Genomic DNA, 18,688 nt, shown 5'->3' with positions numbered 1-18,688 from the left:
GCCCGGCTATTTTTAAATATTTTAATTATTTTATTTATTGACATTCCATAAGTTGCCTGCCTTCCTAGTCCCCCTTCCCCGAGTTCACCATCCCACCCCCCCCGCCCCGTGTACATTTTTACATAAGAACAGATATTTATGGAGCACCTACTGTACGCCCCGCGCTATGCTAGGAGCTGCAAATGGATCAGAGCATATCCCAAGCATAATCTAGCTTGGGAGGACACATTGCACAGGCAATGGCCAAATCTGAGAGAACCCCCGCTTCCCACATGCTTCCTATGCACTCAGAGTTGACTCTGCTGTGTCTCAAGCGACCCTATCAATCCCGCCCCTGTCCTATGCACACACATGAGCATTCACAGCCCTCTCTCAGAAGCCATGTAGCACAATTGAGCGTACTACGCATATCACCACAGTCTTCCCAGCCACCCCACCCCACCTGGGGTCTGGGCGGGACTGTGTGGCGTGTCTGGGGTCTGGGCAGGACTGTGTGGCGTGTCTGGGGTCTGGGCAGGACTGTGTGGTGTGTACTGCACAGAGATCAGCACTATTTCGAGCTCCCAGATTACCCAAGGACCGTGAGCTTCCATCAACCCCTTACAAGTATATAATAATCTTAGAGATGAATACCAAGTGTTACATATAGGTCCATGACCATGTATGCACAGGCTTGCAAGCTTCTCAATATCCCCCCTCCCTCCCAGGGCCACCTACTCTCCCTAGGCTCTGCCATGGTTCACAGACACTGAGTCTCCTGAGAATGGGTGCCCACAGGGAGGAGGGGATGTGGTGACTCTGCTTCCAGGCAACTGTGGTGAGTTTCGGCAGAGACTCCCTTCCTCATAGAGGCCCTGCTTTACTGAAAGCACTGGCTACCGTGGTTTCCCCACATCAAAAAGGTCAGACTCTCACAAGAATCTTTACTGAGAACTGTCAATCAACAAGCAGTTACTGTAGCTGCCGCTCACACTCTGGGGATAGATCAGGGTGAATAAACCCAAGCCAGGACCTATAGAAGTTTAGAGCAATGATAGAGCCATGGTTAACCAGGAGAAGGAAAGAGGCCTGTCTTAGTTAGGGTTTTACTGCTGTGGACAGACACCGTGACCAAGGCAACTCTTATAAGGACAACATTTAATTGGGGCTTCTTACAGGTTCAGAGGTTCAGGCAGGCATGGTGCAGGTGGAGCTGAGAGTTCAACATCTTCATCTGAAGATTGCTAGCAGAATACTGGCTTCCAGGCAGCTAGGATGAGGGTATTAAAGCTCAAGCCCACAGTGACACACCTACCCCAACAAGGCCACACCTTCTAATAGTGCCACTCCCTGGGCCGTGCACATACAAATCATTGCAAGGCCAGACAGCAGGAACGCATGCCACCAGAAGACCAAAACAACCAAGTTCTTAATCATAATTGGGCTGCACTGTGAGCTGGTAATTGACAAAGAAGATCCTGACCTTTGTGTTGTGGTGGTTGACTGTCACTTGACAGTCAACATTAAAGGGAGTCAGGGACACAGAACCACAGAGAGGCACAGCCTGAGGAGTTGGCATTTCTTCCTTCCTGGTAGACTAGATGGGGACAAGGCCAGGGCTTTGATGCCTAGGATAGATTGTGTCCAGTTGGATGAGTTGGTGGTGTGGTGTACCGACTTTTTCTTCCATTGAGGGAGCACTCACATTGTGGTGGGCTCCTTCCAGGACTAACAAAGAAGCACAGGCTTGGAAGACCCAGAAAAGAGACATTTGACCAAGGCCCAGAGCCTTCTGATGGGGGTGACATTTGAGCTGAAAGGTGATGAGACCATTGCCACAGCCCCAGGAAGAAGCATGCACCCCACATGAACCATTTCCAGTTAGCAGTGTGTGTGTGTGTGTGTGTGTGTGTGTGTGTGTGTGTTGGTACATGTGTGGAAGCCAGAGAACAACTTGTAGGAATTGGTTCTCACTTTCCACTATTTGGGTCCCAGGTTGGCAGGCTTGGAAGCAAGCCCCATTCCCCACTGGGCTGCCTACCAGCCTCAGTGGAGTCTTCAAAGGAGCCAAAGCTGCTCTCCAGGCTTTGCAAGGACCCACTCACGGAAACCCTCAGACGATCCTCTGGAGATGTCAAATGTTGTTAGCCTCATGCGAAAGTCAATGTGCACATACCTGCTCTGTTTTGTCTGCCTACTCCTTTGCCTTGAAGTATCTGAAGCAGATTTAACCTGTAGATGGCTTTACGGGGTACCCACCTATGGCATGTAACTGTCAATTTAGCTCTGCATTAATTAATTGTTATGTGGAAAGTGATCGGTTTCACTAAAGTCCTTTCCATCCCTCCCCATCACAGTCCTTCACACACAATCCAAGTGTTGTCTAATAAGGATGGGTTACCAACAATGTAAATCAATCAGCCAATCAACAAATAGTGGGTTTGGGTGAGGGGTAAATCTGAGAGGAGTCAGGGGGAGGAGTTGAGGATGGATAGGATCAAAATGTACTGTGGGTATGCATGCGTGATACCCTCAAAGAGGTTATACAAATGGTATATTAATAAGAGAGAGCCGCAGACTAGCCTGGATGACACAGTGAGACCTTGTCTCAAGCAAAGAAGGAAAAATAATTAATAAATGTTAAAACAATGCACATGAAGATGGAGAGAACAATCCTGTTTTCAAAGTCTCAGACAGAAAAGCGGTGGACGCTGAGCCTGAAAAGCCGATGCTTTGGATACTGGGTATGGGTGGGTGGTGGTGCATCTGGAGGAGCTGCCAAGGAGCTGTCCCGGAGTTCTACAGTGATGGGAAGCTCATGGTAAGTATACTAAATCCTGCTGGATGGCGTGTGTGTGTGTGTGTGTGTGTGTGTGTGTGTGTGTGTGTGCCTGTGTGTGCCTGTGTGTGCCTGTGTGTGTGTGTGCGTGTGTGCATGTGTGTGCATGCGTGTGCCTGTGCATGTGTGTGCGTGTGTGCATGCATGTGGAAGCCTAAGGTTGATATTGATGTTTTCCTTGCCCCTCTCCACCTTATATTTTGAGACAGTGTCTCTCACTGAACCTGGAGCTTCCCAGTTCAATTAAACTGGCTGGCCAAGTGAGTACCAGGAAGCCTCCTGTCTCTGCATCCCCAGAGCTGGATTACAGGTGCCTGCCACTGTATCCAGATGTGCCTGCCATAGTGACTCACCACCCTGGAGTCTCTATTTTTAATGCTTAAAATGGTACATTTTCTGTTACATGAATTCAATCTTAATGAACGATAACTTCATGAGGCTCTGGGTTGTTTGTTTGTTTGTTTGTTTGTGTTAATGTGACAGAAATTACTTGGGAAGACCGACCCTCAATTGAGGAATCACCTCCATCAGACTGCCCTGTATGTTTGTGCAGCATGTTCTTGATTAGTGATCGATGTGGGAGGGCTCAGCCCACTGTAGGTGGTGCCACCCCTGGATAGGTGGTTCTGGGTTGAAAAAGAAAGCAGGCTAAGCAAGCCATGAGGAGTGAGCCAGGAAGAGCCTCCTTCATGACTTTGGCTTCAGTTCCTGCCTCCAGATTCCTGACTTTTGACCCTGCCCTGATTTCCCTTGGTGATGAACTGTGATGTGGAGGTAAAAGCCAAATAGCCTTTTTGTCTCCAAGCTACTTTTGGCCAGTGTTTAATCACAGCAAACTAGGGCAGGTCCCCAGGACCTCATAAACCCACCAAGGCCACATCTCTCCATACTCAAAGCACTCAGGAGGTGGAGGCACCAGGATCAAGTTCAAGGTTGTCCTTGGCTACATAGGGAACTTGAGGCTTCTGTGTCCCTCCCCCCAATAGACCAATCTCTGCTTCAATCATCAGTCCTGTGACTACAAAGGACATAACTACTGTGTGTGTGTGTGTGTGTGTATGTGTGTGTGTGTATACATGTGTGTAGGTATATGCTGGTGTTCAAATGTGTGTGCACGTGTCAGAGACCAAGGATTGATACTAAATGTCTTCATCAGTTACTCTCCACTTGATTGATTGATCAATTGATTGATTGATTGACAAAGTCTCTTACTGAACCTGGAGCTCATCCATTTGGCTAGGAGCGTTAACTATTGAGCCCTGGGGATCTGCCTGTCACTCCCCACCACAACCCTGGATTTTTATGTGGTGCTGGGAATGAATCATGCACTCCTTACACATGGCAAGCAAGCAAGCAAGCAAGCAAGCAAGCAAGCAAGCAAGCAAGCAAGCAAGCAAGCAAGCAAGCACCTTCTCAACTGAGCCACCCCCCCTGGTTCAGAACTGGCTTTTCAAGGTGAATTCTGATGCACATCTGCAATCCCACAATTTGGGAGGCAGGAGCAAGAGCATGTTCCCAGCACAACCTGGCTCCATGGGAAGACCCTGAACCAAGATAAAATAAAGTACATTTACTGGCTTGTTTTAAAAGGTCAAGACTGTGGTTTTATGCATGTGTGGGTCAAGGGGATGAATTACTTCAAAGTGGAAGGCTTGGGTTCTGGGATGAGTTTCATTTGCATACAGTTGAGCCTCAATGGGAACAGAAAGTGGTGGTTGTAGGGGGGGTCAGAAGACTAGGTTTGTTATCTACCAGCCTGTGGAGCCCAAAGGAAGCACCCAGTAAGTCCGGTACTAGTTCTGAGAATGTTCTCAATGGTCAACTTTAATCACATGACTCCCTGTGCAAAGCTACCACTGTACCAGGTAGAGAAGGAAATTCTCTGATTGGCTGAGCATGAGACACATGCCGGAGCATTGAGGGGAGTTCATCAGGTCCACAGAAGCTTGTGAACTGGGAGTTACAAGCTGGTCCCCAAGGAGGCTACTCTGTTATCAAGAGGACAGATTGTGATATGCTAGGGTAGGGTCCTGTGAAGCAGGGGACACTGGAGAAGTGGGGAGGCTGGGCAGAAGGAGGCCCACTAGGGAGGCCAGGGTCTAACACTGCATAATGTGGCAGGGTCACACTAGCTAAGGCTGTAAGAGTTAACATATCACAGAGTAGGGAGTGGTGAGCAGTGAGGGAGTGGGGTCTTGGTGTGGGGAGACCCGGCTGTGGATTTTGCTTCCTGTGTGCACAGCTGCACGCTGTACCTGTGTGCGTGCTCTCTCTCCGTGAATATGGGTGTCCTTGTGTACACTCACATGTATGGGTGCCCCTGTACATTCCTGTGAAGGCCAGAGGTCAATATTGTCTTTTTCAATGGCTCTGCACCTGACTTCTTGAGTCAGGGTCTCTTACTGAACCTGGAGCTCACTGACTCCAAACCTGGCTGTCGGTGTCCCCGGGATGTTCCTGTTGCTACTTCCCTCATACTGGGGTCACAGGTGCATGGTACCATCTGGAGTTCTACATGGGTCCTGAGGATCTGAAGTCGGGTTCTCTGGCTTGTTTAGCAAGCACTTTGCCCTAAGAGCTGTCTCCCAACCCCCTAGTTACACTTTTTCTGTTATTAGTCTCTAGACCTAAAAAAAAAATGTTTTGAGTGTTTTATTTAACTAACTTTATTTTCAAAAGAAACTTCATCTCCCCAAGATGGAAAAATGGTATCTTTACCATAAACCGGAGGGAAGTGCAGACAACCGAAACAGAAACCCACACTCCCTGCTGTGACTCCTGTACCACCCTGGTGGATGATCAGCAGAGGAGAACTGAGAGAGGGCTCAAGAAGAGAGAGCCAGAGAGCCACGATGAGTTCTGCACTCACTCCACCAGAGGTCCAGTTCTGCTTCAAGACAGTTTTGGTAAGCAGCTACTATGTTCAGGCTCCATGATTCTGTGGCAGTGTGGCCATAGTCAGAAGGCTCAGCACTGCAGCCCACCTCAGAGGAGAAGACCCACTGGAAGAGGAGGAGGAAGGGTCCGTAGCACCCATAATTGTGGTTGTACATGTGACATGAGATAATGATGTGTGCCAGCTGGGCTGCTGACATGGCTGAACACTGGCTGTGAAGATGCCCAGCAGCTGCTGTGGGTGGCTCTGGGGTTTACACAAGGGCACTGAGAAGAGACAGTGGGAGACATCAGTCCATCCATCATTCATTTACAAGCCATGGTACCTGTCTCAGTAGGACTAGATTTAAAAAGGATTGTAATTAACTTAGTGGGTGAAGAGGTGGCAGAAGAAAAAGGAAGAGAGGAGGAAGAGGGAAAAGAGGAGGAAGAGGATGGGAGAGTAAAAGAAGAAAGAGGAAGAAGAAATCCAAAGGAGGAGGAAGAGACTGAAGTGGACCTCATTCCCCTGTCCCCCCACCCCCACCACCACCCTGTGGCTGTAGGGAAGAAAGAGGCCCCTGGGTTGGTACTGTACTTTTTATTCTGACTGTAACATTCATCGCTTCCCTGAAAGTATAAACATGTGCACAGGTTCCAGGAACTAGGGCATGCCTACCTTCAGAGTTCCTTGTTCCATCCACTACCACACTGAAGATTGGGTTCCCATTGCAAAAGAATTTCTGTTTAAACAAAAGCACACGGCTTTAGACTCAAGAGGCAGGGTTCCATGATTCGATGATGCGTTCGAGGACTTTTTCCTCTCTGCCGCACCTCGTTTGCCTTTATCTTCCATCTCAATACTGTCTCTTCATGACCACAGCATGGATGACAAAGCAACATACATTACACGCAGAGTGGAAAGAAGATGGCAAAGGACTTTCTCCTGCTGCCTTTCCTGATTAAGGAGGACTGTCAGGGTGGCCTGTGGTCCGTGGTAGCAAAGGACGAACAAGCATGTAGAGTGACTTAGGCAAGGATAGTCTGGGAATCAGGGCAGAAGGAGAGTAAGTCAGAGGAGCCAGATTTCATCAGAGGCCCAAGGGACAGACGCAAAGGACAGTGTGCAATACAGATGTGCGCCCAGACCACGAAGTCATAACATTACAGAGTTGTGCTCTATATGAGGGCCTGGATCTGGGTCTGCATGGAAGGAGCTGGGACAGAGGACCTGGACCTGTGAGAGGCTGGTGCTATGTAGTGGCAGAGGGGTTGGGGTGGCTTCGCAGTGGAGTGCTTGCCTGCTGGGAGGACCTCTGTTCATTACCCCAGCACTGCAAAGGAAAAACAGCAAAGAGTCACTCTGCACATAGCCTATAGAGAGATGGGGACATGTGCAGACACAGGGTGGTGACAGTGGGGCACATTTTATCCTGGACTTGTCCTGTGCTGTCCTTGGGATTAAGGATACCATTTTCCTTGAGCATGATTTACTGCCCCACTCCCTCACCGTCCAGACACACTCAGTCGGACCTCAAGATTAAGCTTAGCAGATGCTTTTAAAGAGTTTTGTGTGCAAGAGCCATTCCAGGGGCTCACTGAAGTGATGATGTATTTAATTCTCACCATGGACTCGTGAGACAGGTGGCAATTACAGATGTGTATGTGAGCTCAGATAAGTTGCAGACTAGCCCGGTGCCAGACAGTTGGGTTTAGGGTATCCTGAACGTCTGTGCTGCTCTCCAGAGCAGGAGCATCATCGGAGAAAAGTAGAAGCTGGGCTGCACCTATTTGGGCCGCAGTTGGGGAGCTTCAGGAACGCAGGCTAGTGCTGAGACAGTGCGGGCCACCAGGGGGCAGCACGGCTCTTCCCTCCTCCCAAGCAACATTGGGCTCTCTGGACACAGGAGTTGCTGGGCGTCACTTGCTCCTGCCTTCATTTTTTTCCCGCGTTTTACCCCAGAGTGGTGTCACGCCATGCCCACGGTCCCACGGACACTGACGTCGCTTGAGCTCACTGTGGTATAACCGCAAATCCGCGACGTCACCGGCGCTGTGAACCCACAGCGCGCACTGCACCCGCGGTGAGCAAAAAACGTGCCGTGCGGTCTGGGCTATTTTTGTTTTTTTTATTTAATGACTTAAGTGGGAAATTTATGTCAGAAAAGTTGAACAGGACACGCGCGCTCCGCGGCCGCCCACGAGGCCGGAACCAGAATAAGCACAAAGCAGCGTTTTCTTCCACCAAGTTAAAGCATCATCATGGCTTCCAGGGCATCCAGCACAGAGGGGGCTGCTGGGAAAATCCCAGCTCACAACACCTTGATGGCTGCGCCCATCACCCACCGGGACCCTCCACAGACATCACACCAACCTTTGGGTCCTTTCTTTTTCCACTTTTCTAGATCTTCCCCGTCCTCTCTAGGTGGAGGCCATTGACAAAACATACAAAAACAAAGCTTAGATGCCAATAAACTTAAATAAAAGTGTTCATTTTAAGTGAAAATTTCAACACCTCAGTCAAACCCAGCTGCATTTCAAGGAACCTGGCTAAGTACTGGGAAGCATTTCCTGTGTGGTTTGAATCTGGTGTGTTCCCCTGGGAAACTTGGCTGGATGTGAATGCTTGTGGAGAACAATTAAGAGGAGGAAATTAGTCACTGTGGTATTTAGAGAGGCTTTTGGGAGGGGATCAGGGTTAGGCAAGCTCATTAGAGTAGGCCCTGGAATCATAAGGATTGTACACAGAAACCAGACACACGCTCACACCACACACATATACAAGTACACATGCATATACACACATACATGAGCACACACATATACAAACAACACACACATACATGAGCACACACATATACAAACAAACCACACATAATGCAAGCACAGTCACATCATACACATACATGAACACACAGTCACACCACACACATATACAAGCACACACACGTCACACATATACATGAGCACACACACACTCACCACATGCATACACGAGCATGCTTGCACATACACACACACACACAAGCACACATACACCACAGACATACATGAACACACACTCACACCACACACATACACAAGCACACACACGTCCCACATATACATGAGCACACACACATGTTCTCCTACGGGATGCCCTGACTCCCCGAGGGCTCCATCAGCATCTCAGAATTACGAACTGAAATAAGACTCTTTTCTTTATAACTCACTTGTGCGTGGTACAGGGTGAGTACCCGGGAAGCAATCTCCGCCACTTCTATCTCAGCACACAGCTCTGTGGGGCAGAGCCGCTGTACACAGTCACTTGCTTACCAAGTCCCTTCCTCGGGTTGAGCTTTGAGCCAGTGTCCTATGGTTTGGAAATAAAATGTGCACCCACAGGCCGGTCCCCAGCTGGTGACATTGTTCCAGGACATGGTAGAACCTTTTGAATCCTGGGCCTTTCTAGCAGAAGAAAGACACCAGTGGGCCTTGAAGGTGATGGCCACTTCCAGTTCCTTTCCCTAGGGTACGGACAAGCCCCACTGCAAGTTCTTTCCACAGCAGAGAGTCCCTGAGGCCACCATGCTATCTTCACTGTGGTGGGAGGAATACTCTGAACCACGAGCCAAAACAGGCCTCTCCTATAGGCTGATTCTCTGGGTCTTTTGCCAGTTGCGAAATGTAACCAGCACACACATTTCTCCGTGAATCCTGATTCTCTTTCTGCAGATTTGAAATAAAATTTTTGATTTGTGCTCACAATCTGAGAAAATTTAACAATTGCCTCTCAGGGAGAAGTTTCTTGATAAATACTTGAATAGAATGAAGAGACAAGACTAGTGAGGGTTGGAACTCTCGATGGGTGCTAGTGAGTATGGGAGCCAGGAGGGCACAGGCTGGCACCTCCTATATTAATGACGGCAGACCGGAGGCAAGGCAACAGCAGGGCAGGGAATCCCAAGTGCCTCAGGCTTGTACCTTTCACTCTGGTCCCTAAGTTCTCTCAGTCACCCAGGAGATGGCAAGAGGGTGGTAATGGAGCCAGGGCTACCACACAGATCTTAGCAGCTTCCTGGGTTGCAAATGAGGGGAGCGGGTGCAGGTGGTGGAAGAGGGTGGAAGGCAGAGGACCTGTGAACAAATCCTGGGCTAATCCAGAGGTCAGAGCTTGAAGGTCAAGTGCTGGACTGGGAAGCTGGGTTTATTGACCAGGATCTCACTGTAAAAGCCTAGGCTAAGCCTCAAACTCCCTGGCTCTCAACCACTGTTAAAGACAGGCACCACCATGCCCAGCTGCAAGGGGGTACTTTACAGAGGAAGTTCCAACAGTGGGAAGTTTCCTTGGGACAGCCAGCTCATTCCTGTGGGAGTCATTTCCCTCCAGGATGCAAGTCTGAGCAATGGGGATTTTAAACCCAGACTTCTCCTTCAGCCAGGCAAGAGGGACGCCCACAGGAGGTAGATCTTGGATGGCTCCATTTCCTCTCCTCCCCTGCTTGGGGCTGTGGTAAGACAGTTCTGGGAAGCTGGGTGTAGCAGCACACATCTGTGATCCTAGCACTCAGGAGACCGGGTGTTGCTGGAGGCCCATCTGAGCCACAGTGGGACGTTGTCTTTGAAAAGACAAGGTTCTGAGAGGTGAACGTCTGAGGCTGGCTTCTACTCTCAGGAGGCAGAACTAAGGTACGCCAGTATCTAACTGCATACCCGTCCCCATCACACCAGGACCCTCATCTCTGAGGCTGTGACCACACCAGATCCCCGTGCTTCAAATTTCACACATGAGTCGCCTGCTGCATGCTCTGTGTTCTTCCTGGCTTTTTGCAGATACCACGAGCTCATTTCAAAAGTGGCCTCCTTCGAGCCTCCCTAAGCGATCTGTCTCTCTCTGTCTCTCCTTCTGAACATCATATTCAAGTTCTGTGCTGATCTGGCAGGTTGCCACACCCCAATTCCCTTGCCTAAGATATGGGGCCTACTGATGTCAATGCCTGGCCACATTCAGCAACACTTAGCGGCCAGCATCACGCCTTCTGTGTGCTAAGGAACATCCAACATCTCTAGCCTAAAGGTGAGGGACAGAGGAGGACCCCTGCCCTGGAAAGGTCCTCCACTCCCTCCTCTGAACAGGCACACATGGGCACAAGCTGTGGCAGCAGGAGGGTAAGGATGAGGGATGGAATAGCCACAGCTCTGCCCCATTCCCATGTCATTCCCTTAAACCAACTGCTGGGGCCTTGTCTCCCCCCACCCCCATGCCTTCACATTTCAGCCGTCGTGCACTGTGGGCTTGGCGTGTGTGCAATAAAGGAAAACTGACAAGATCTTTATTGACATAAAGCTCCATGTGACCTGTCCTGTCCTCCGTGCAAACAGACTAGGTGTCGCAATAGTGGGGACGTGCACAGACAGTGCTGAGCCTGGTCCTGTCTTCCAGAACGCAGTCAGACTGCAGTCAGGCGTCTGCCATCCCTACCACCTGACCACCAACCAGGACCAGCCCCACAGTTCCCTCATGGTCTCTCGCCCTGGCTGCCAGCGGTGGTGCCCACTGGGCCCTGCCACCCAGCAGCTGTGTTTATCTTCCACATCCCAGGAGCCTTGGCTTCTGGTCATATGTGGGTGACTGGCAGTGACTTTGGGCAATCAAGTTTGTGTCCTCGTTGCTTTCCACAACTGAGCGAAGCGAGGAGAGCAGGCTCTGCCTCGAGTCCCAGTCCTGGCTGTTCAATGAATGTCCTCTCTCGAATTAAAATTTCCACTCATTTTTAGGGCCTCTCATGCCACTGCCAGGCCATCTGTGAGTTTCTAGGCCCAGCTTCCAGCTGGGAGCGTGCAGTAGCTATGGCGGGACTGCTGAGAGCCTTGAGTGACAGGTGTATTCAGTGGATAAAATGGGCCCGAGCAGGTAGGACGACAGCTAGGAGAGCCCGGGACTTAGGGAAGTCAGCACTGCTGTGGGACCAAGAACAGGGAGCCCCTGCATCCTTCGTGAGAGAGGAGAGCCCAGGCCAGTGGAAGAGGAGACAGTCAGGCTCCGAGCGTCCAGGGTCAGGCAAAGTTCACATCTTCAATTCACCATTCTCTGGGTTCCTGGGAAGCCTGCCAGCTGGGCTGTCTCGCAGGAAGTACTTCCCTGGCTTGGAGGAACCCTGGTCTCAGCTCAGATCTCAGCAACAATAGCACACTCACTCACCCACTCACTCACTCACCCACTCACCTAAGAAACAGCAATGCCCAGGGTGCCCACAGGCACCTCAGTGGTCTGGCTGGGAACAGGAGAGTGACCAGGGCCCTTTCCCTCCCCTGACAAGTTTGAGGGTGTCTTGGGTGCTGACATGATGTTGGCTTCTGGTGGCATTCCCTCAGGACAGCTTTCCAAGGCCCCCGAGAGGCTCCCCAGGGATGGTGATCTGTCATCGTAGCAGCAGCCACAGCCAGGGCTAGCAAGGACAGGGCTCTGGCCTCCTTCCTCCGGGCTGTGGTGTTGCTTCAGGTGGCCGCACAAGTGGCAGGTGAGGGACGAGTACACAATGCCAAAGCCCAGGTCATCCCCGAAGGGCTTGGGCACCTGATCTGCAGGAGGAGGGGCCTTCAGCCAGTCACCTCCTTTGAGCCCCAGCTCCAGACCAAGGCATTCTGGGGTGCTTTGGGGTGGGTCTGAGTTCAGAGGACTGGGCGGCAGCTCTGTGTCTAGTCCGAAAGTAAATAAGGGCACGGAGCTCGGGGACTGGTTAGGAACAGGATTCTGGAAGGGCTTGTAGCCTCCATGCCCACTATCAGTCCCCGCTGCTGCTGTGTCCGTGCGGACACCATTGCTGCCAAGCAGGCTCGAGAAGGCCTTGTAACCGGGGTCTCCGGAAGGCCCGGCACCAGGCACCCCAGGCTCCTGAACAGCACCCTGCTTCACTGCCTGCACAAAGTCCTGGTAGCCACCGGCAGGGGCTGGGGCAGAGCCAGCAGCTGCCCCATGCTGCAGGACACTCATGTGAAGAATCTGCTCCCAGCTCTCCACTTGCTGCATTGGTGGTCCTGAAGAACGGAGGACAGCCAGGCTTCGAGGGACCTCTTCTTCCAGATGTGTGGCCTGCTGCTGCTCTGGAGCCAGCTCTCCAGGATCTGGGGCCGGGCTGCAGCAGTCACTAAAACTCCGGTAGGCAGGATTGTCTGCAAGGACAAGTGGGACCTGTGTGCAAGCCAGGGTAGGTGCACTCTGGGCTGGGCTGCCTGAAAGAGGGCCTGGGTGTGAAGGCTGCTCTGTGACCTGGCCTGTGGCCTCCTCACTGGGCCCCACAGGGAAGCAGGTCCAGGACACAGAAGCCTGCCCACTTCCTGAAGGCAGAGGGGAGCATGACTCTGCCAAGCCTGACTGGCCAAGGCCCCCATTCTCAGCCTCCAACAAGTCCGAAAACAGGTTCTCAGTGAGCCGGGCCATGATGTCTGCCTGGCTCTCCTGGAAGCCGCCTCCGCTGTTCTCAGGTGACATGCTCAGGTCCCCTTTGACCGTCTCATCTTCTTCCTCCTCCACACTCTGTACGGGGGCCTCAAACAGCTCCATACAGCGCACCACACTGACATTAACATTCTCTGGCCAGAGGACGGTCCTGCTGACCTCCATAGGACACCAGATTGCCTTTCCAGGACTCTGGAGAGACTTGGTTGGGGCAGCCTTCGGGAATTCTGTCTTCTTCTTTACTCTGTGCTCCAGCAAGCAGGGCAGCAGCTTGGCTAGACAAGTCTTCCAGCGCCTGCAGAGGTAGCGCTTAGGGTTAGGTTTTGCCACATTTTAAAAACTCCTATTCATCCTTCAGAATCCTGCATGGAATCACCCTGTATTGATATTGGGGTATTATAGATGTGGTTTCTGACTTTAAAATCAATACTTAGCCTGTTCTTGCTGCAGAATGAAGACTCAGCCACCTATGACTGCCCCCCTTACCCCCCTTGAGACCAGGAAGAGAGAAGGCAGAAGGCAATTGTGTCCGGGGGTGGGGAGCAGGGAAGGGGAATTGATTGCCACCAGCCGAGTAACTATCACATTCTCACACAAACCCACAAAAAACTATGACCCAAGTTCAAGTTCAGATACATACGGGCACTTGGTTGACTCCTGGCTTCGGGTCTGCTTATCCCAGAGGGGCACCTAAAATAGACAGCCAATCAGTGGGGGGTGCCGCCTGCCAGCACAACCCAGTTACAGAAGGCTCAGTATTTTCACAGACAGCAACAATGCCTAGAGAGCTGAGATCCACACAGGCCCCACAGAGGTCTGGGAGTCTCAGCCTCTGCCCTCCCCGCCACCCACAGCAGTGAAAGGGCATCAGAGATAGCAAATGCCCTTAGATGCTCCAGCTTGCCTGTGCCATCCTTGACGTTCTGATCTGGCCACAGGACTCACAGTGACCAGCAGAACATGGTAGAAATAATACCACTGGGCCCACACAGATGTGGGCATAGGCTTTGTTACCACCCGTGCACCAACCTGCTTACCCCTGGCTGTTTGCCCCTCTAACCCATCCACCCTACCCATGGCTGGGAGTCATGCTATGCAACACCTGCATCCTCTTACCTGTGCATCCTGAATGATGATGGCCACCAAGGGACTGCGTGCTGGGGTGGGAATCTGGTCCCACCATATCTTCTTAATCCTGAGGGTGGAAAGGAAGTGGGTTGGTCTCCAAATGTACAGTGGCCAAGGTACTCTTCCAAGTGTCCTGGCCGGCACTCCTCCCAGGGCACAAAGAGCACACTGATCCCAATTTGGATATGCAACAACAATCTTGGTCCTAACCGTCCATCACCACCACCATTCTGAATGGTGCCCAGGGAGGGTCTGATACTGGCAGGGCTGCTTGGCAGACCCACACTATGGCAGTCTCTGAGGAGGTTGCCTCTGGCTCCAGGGCACAAGCAAAGATTCAAGCTGTACGGCAAGGGCCCTGCTCCCTCAAGAGTCCCTTTTTAGGAGCAGGGGGTCATTCGACCATGCTTGCTTTAACAGGCCTGAGAGGTCTGAGGAATGCATACAGAAGCAGGCATTCCCTTTCTTCCTGGGCTGACTGGCCCCTATGGCTTTCATTCTTCCATCTTCCCATAGTATTTTCTGAGCATCAAGGTACTAGGGCCACAGGGACTAAGCCAGAAAAACAGCCACTGGAGAAGCCCCCGTGGGTCGCCTTCAAGAGAAACAAGAAGCAAATGCAGGCACGATCACGTGGCTGATGAGCAAAATCCACAGCCAGGGATGGTGACCGCGATTCATCCCCGCCACTCAGGACACGGGGCAGGAGGAGTCAAAGTGTCAGGCCTTCCTAGGCTGAGGAGAGTTGGAGTCCAGCCTAGGTAACTTGGCAAGACCCCGTCTCCACGCAAAGGTAAGCAGGAGGCTAGAGTGGAGCAAAGAGATAGGGTGGCAAGCATCAGACCCTGGGCTCCAAAACAATTCAAACCAAACAAGACGACCGCATTGTCTAAGAGAGAAATGTAGGAGAGAGAAGCAGGATTGGGGTTGCAGGGAACAGCCCAGAAAAGGTGAAGGGACAGAACGTCCAGGGTGGGGACATGGCTAAGACTCCGTGGAAGAACATGCCATGCCATGAGCCTTTGAGAACTGCAGGTTGCGGGGTGCAGGGGCATTGGGTGGGAGAAGGGGAGGGCAACAGGACACTGAGAAACTCTGCGTCAGAACAGTAGTGCCTAGCCCCGGGTGACTGACGAGGGCATGAGTGGCAAGCCACGGAGAGGAGAGGCTCTGGCATTCCCTGCACTTAGCCGGGCGCGGGCACCTGCACGGCACTGATCCGAAGTGACTTCTAATCTCACTTCTCAAAGGACCTGGCTCTGGGCCTGAGACTGCAAAGCAGAACTCACCAGAAGGGAGTCTTGCCCCTCTACCAGCCCTGCCCAGGCTCTTCTGGGGGTCTTGTTCTCATGGTCACTCTGAGCCCACAGAGGAGCCCAGGTTATGGGGCAGCTGACCAGCCACCTGCCAGCAACTGCTACCAGCCAGCAAGCACCACCGCTGGGTCTCACTCACATCCTATTATATTCACAGCATCTGCTCAAGTTCCTCGGCTCCCACCACATGCCCAGTGCCGGGACCATACCACGGGCATTGAGAGGAACAGAGCTCCCATATCCTCTATGTCCCAAACAACCTCTCCCTAGCCCCAAGCCAGCTCCTTCTCTCCAGAGCAGCCACCATTACTGCCCCCAACCTGGCTCTCTTTTCTCCAGAGCACAGCCACTGTGGAGAAGCCTCCAGCCACAGGCTGCCCTGCCTTGCCCCTCCCTACCCCGCCCTGCCCCGCAAGCCACACTTCCAGCCTTTTCTCAGCCAGCACAGTGACTGTGACCTCTGAGAGCACTGCAGAAGGGTCAGGCAGAGACACCAGCCAAAGCAGGAACTCACTTGGTAATGCTGAAGTAACAGAACAAGCAAAACAGGAGGATGCAGAGGCAGGAGATGGTGACCCCCAGTGGGAGGCGCTGTATCAGGGGTGGCTGGAAGTCTGCAAAGAGAGTAGAGTCATGAACCCAGAGGCCGCCCTGCGTCACGTGCAGTCCGGCATTCCGCACTGGGGGTCCCCCTGGGGCCCTTGGTGACCTGGCTACAGATAGCCCTCCCACCTGTCTCCCCCACTCTCCCTCTTACACACCAAGCCCTTATCACACTCATCCCTGTCCCTGTCCTCACTGTCCCTGATCCAAGTCCAGATCACAACAGCCTGAAGCTGTCTCTCTTGTTTTCCCAAAGCTCAGAGGTCAAGCGTCTTGGAGGCTGGAGTTCAAAGCCAGCCTCTACTAAGTCCTTCCTGAGTGACCCAAGACAAGTTGGCTGCTCCCTTGGGGTTCTCCTCTGTTCAGCAGAGCTAGAAATGGGCTTTTCCCACGGGCTAAAAGGACCAAGTGGTTTAAAAGATCACACATCCAGTGCAAGCACTGGAGTCTCTTCCTTGTTCGCAGCCGCTGAGATTTCTCGACGTCATCCTCTCCCACCCTCTCCTCCACCCCTGCCCTCTGCCTGCTTTCCTTCCTGGCTTTTGCTTTCATCTGGATCTACCTGGTTTCTCTGTTTTCACGTGTGGGATTTAATCGATTTTTAATCTTTTGTTCGAGATGCATATGTTAGGATCTGAGGAGCACAGGAGTGTGTGATCACACACACATACACACACACACACACACACACACATACACACACACACACACGCTTCAGCTGCTCTGTTTTCACCATCTGCTCAGGCTAGCTGGCCACCAGCTTCTCCTAATTTCTCCATCAGGATTACGCATGCATGCTACTGCGCAAGTCTTTTCCGTGGGCTCTGGGGATTTAAACTCAGGGCCTCATGGCACTGACCCATCTCCTGCGTTTCTGCTTTTGACACGCCAGCTACACTGCTCCAGGAGTCCCGTGAGTTCTCCTCACCACTGGAGCCCCCAAGGTCACACAGTCACAGATTTTCATTACTTGCTGAAAAAAACAATGCGTGCTGTACATCATGCCTGTTCCGGACGAGCCCTTCTCCTCCTCGGCGGTACCACCGAGTCAACCTCACACACCTTTCCCAGTCCTGACTATCCAGCTACTGCATGCTGTACAGAAAGAAGACTCAGTCAGTCTGTGGCACTGAACAGTGACAACCACAGAAAGTGCAGCCCTCTAATCACCATACCACAGTCACAAGGATGTATAGTTAGAGGCATCCTAGAATCGCAAATGCTGAGGTCAGCCAGAGGGAATTTCTGAACAGAGAATATACACGGCTGTAAAGATTCTCACAGCCCAAGACCCTGACACTTACGGTTGTACCACGTGATGTCAGGACTCCACTCACTCCAGGTGCCCGTGAACGTCTGCACTTTGACCCTCACACGTGCCCTATAGTACAGCCCTGACGTCAGGATGTTGATCGGGAAGCTCAGCCTGGGTTCCTTGTAGGTCACATTATAGACTATGAACTGAAGGAAGGAAGACAGGGACATATGAATACAGAGCTGGCAGGCACACATGTCGGTTCCCAGCCTGGCTACTGCCCTGGGTACTCCCTCAGTGCTGGAAATGGGATCGATCATTCCCACATCCCTGCCACTGCTAAGGGGAGAGTGAAACGGAGGTTGTCAACCCTCCCCCGACTTCTCCAATGACTGGTAGCAACTATTATCTGGACAAGTGGATTAAACTGGGTTTGAACACATCATAAACTAAGACTACACTGTGTGAGCTTGAGTAAGTGACCGCAGAGGGTCACCCTTTGGTTTCCAGTCATCCCTGCAGAGGGAATGCTAGGAAGGAGGGGGAGGAAGGCAAGTGTAGCAGGAAATGACCTCCACCAGTTTCTAAAGCAGGGGCCAGACAGCCACTATTGGCACCTGCCTTCATCTATCTGATGACACCTGCTGTGTAGAAATTATTTTTTTTGAGAGGGGAAGGAGGGTAGAAGGATTTTGTATGTTTGCTATTGTTGTTTGAAAGGGTCTATGTAACCCAGGCTAGTCAAGAACTCTCCCCCCACCCCTGCCACCCCCCCATCTCCGTCTCTTGAGAGCTGTGATTACAGGCATGGGCCACTATACCCAGCTCAACTCTACGCCTATCTATGCACTTACAACGGTCACCATGAACAACACACAATAGCAAATGTGACCAAGAGTGTGCCCAGTATGAAGTGACTACTCATAATCATAATCTCATGTGTTCCCAGCTGGAAGGCAGGTGTGGCCCAAAAGCCCACTTTCTAAGATGGCAGGGATGAGTCTTCTTCCTGACACTGTGGTCTGGATCCAGAATGTTCTCTGGTCCATGTGGTAAAGGCTGGCTCCCTAGAGTGGAGCTACTGGGGAATGGTGGAGCCTAGTGTGAGAGCGGGGAGTCAGGGGAATGTTCTCAGGGGATATTACGAAAGTGGATGTATGCTCGTGTGTTCCTGCCTGTCTGCCTGCCTGCCTTCCTGCCTGTCTGCCTGCCTGTCTGCCTGTCTGTCTGCCTGTCTGTCTGCCTGCCTGTCTGCC

The 18,688-nt window shown here is 51.9% G+C and overlaps 1 protein-coding gene across 3 annotated transcripts in view; it reads right to left on the bottom strand.

Moving 5' to 3' along the window:
- Positions 1–9,184: 9,184 nt before the first annotated feature.
- Il4r (interleukin 4 receptor) overlaps positions 9,185–18,688 on the bottom strand; it is a 29,323-nt gene continuing 19,819 nt past the window's right edge. Inside the window, exons 7-12 of one of the 3 annotated variants that reach the window (XM_029544808.1) lie at positions 17,482–17,638; positions 17,037–17,150; positions 16,089–16,188; positions 14,247–14,325; positions 13,771–13,820; positions 9,185–13,425 (exon numbers count right to left, since the gene is read on the bottom strand). In XM_029544808.1, coding sequence (XP_029400668.1) covers positions 11,898–13,425; positions 13,771–13,820; positions 14,247–14,325; positions 16,089–16,188; positions 17,037–17,040 — 1,761 coding nt within the window. In that variant the 5' untranslated portion in view covers positions 17,041–17,150; positions 17,482–17,638 and the 3' untranslated portion in view covers positions 9,185–11,897. The remainder of the gene's footprint in view (positions 13,426–13,770; positions 13,821–14,246; positions 14,326–16,088; positions 16,189–17,036; positions 17,151–17,481; positions 17,639–18,688) is intronic. The other 2 variants (XM_021200003.1, XM_029544803.1) reach the window with 2 other exon arrangements.

The sequence above is a fragment of the Mus pahari genome, chromosome 1 (assembly GCF_900095145.1).
Source record: "Mus pahari chromosome 1, PAHARI_EIJ_v1.1, whole genome shotgun sequence".
Classification (NCBI taxonomy): Eukaryota; Metazoa; Chordata; class Mammalia; order Rodentia; family Muridae; genus Mus; species Mus pahari.
This window is presented reverse-complemented; position numbering and strand designations above follow the sequence as displayed.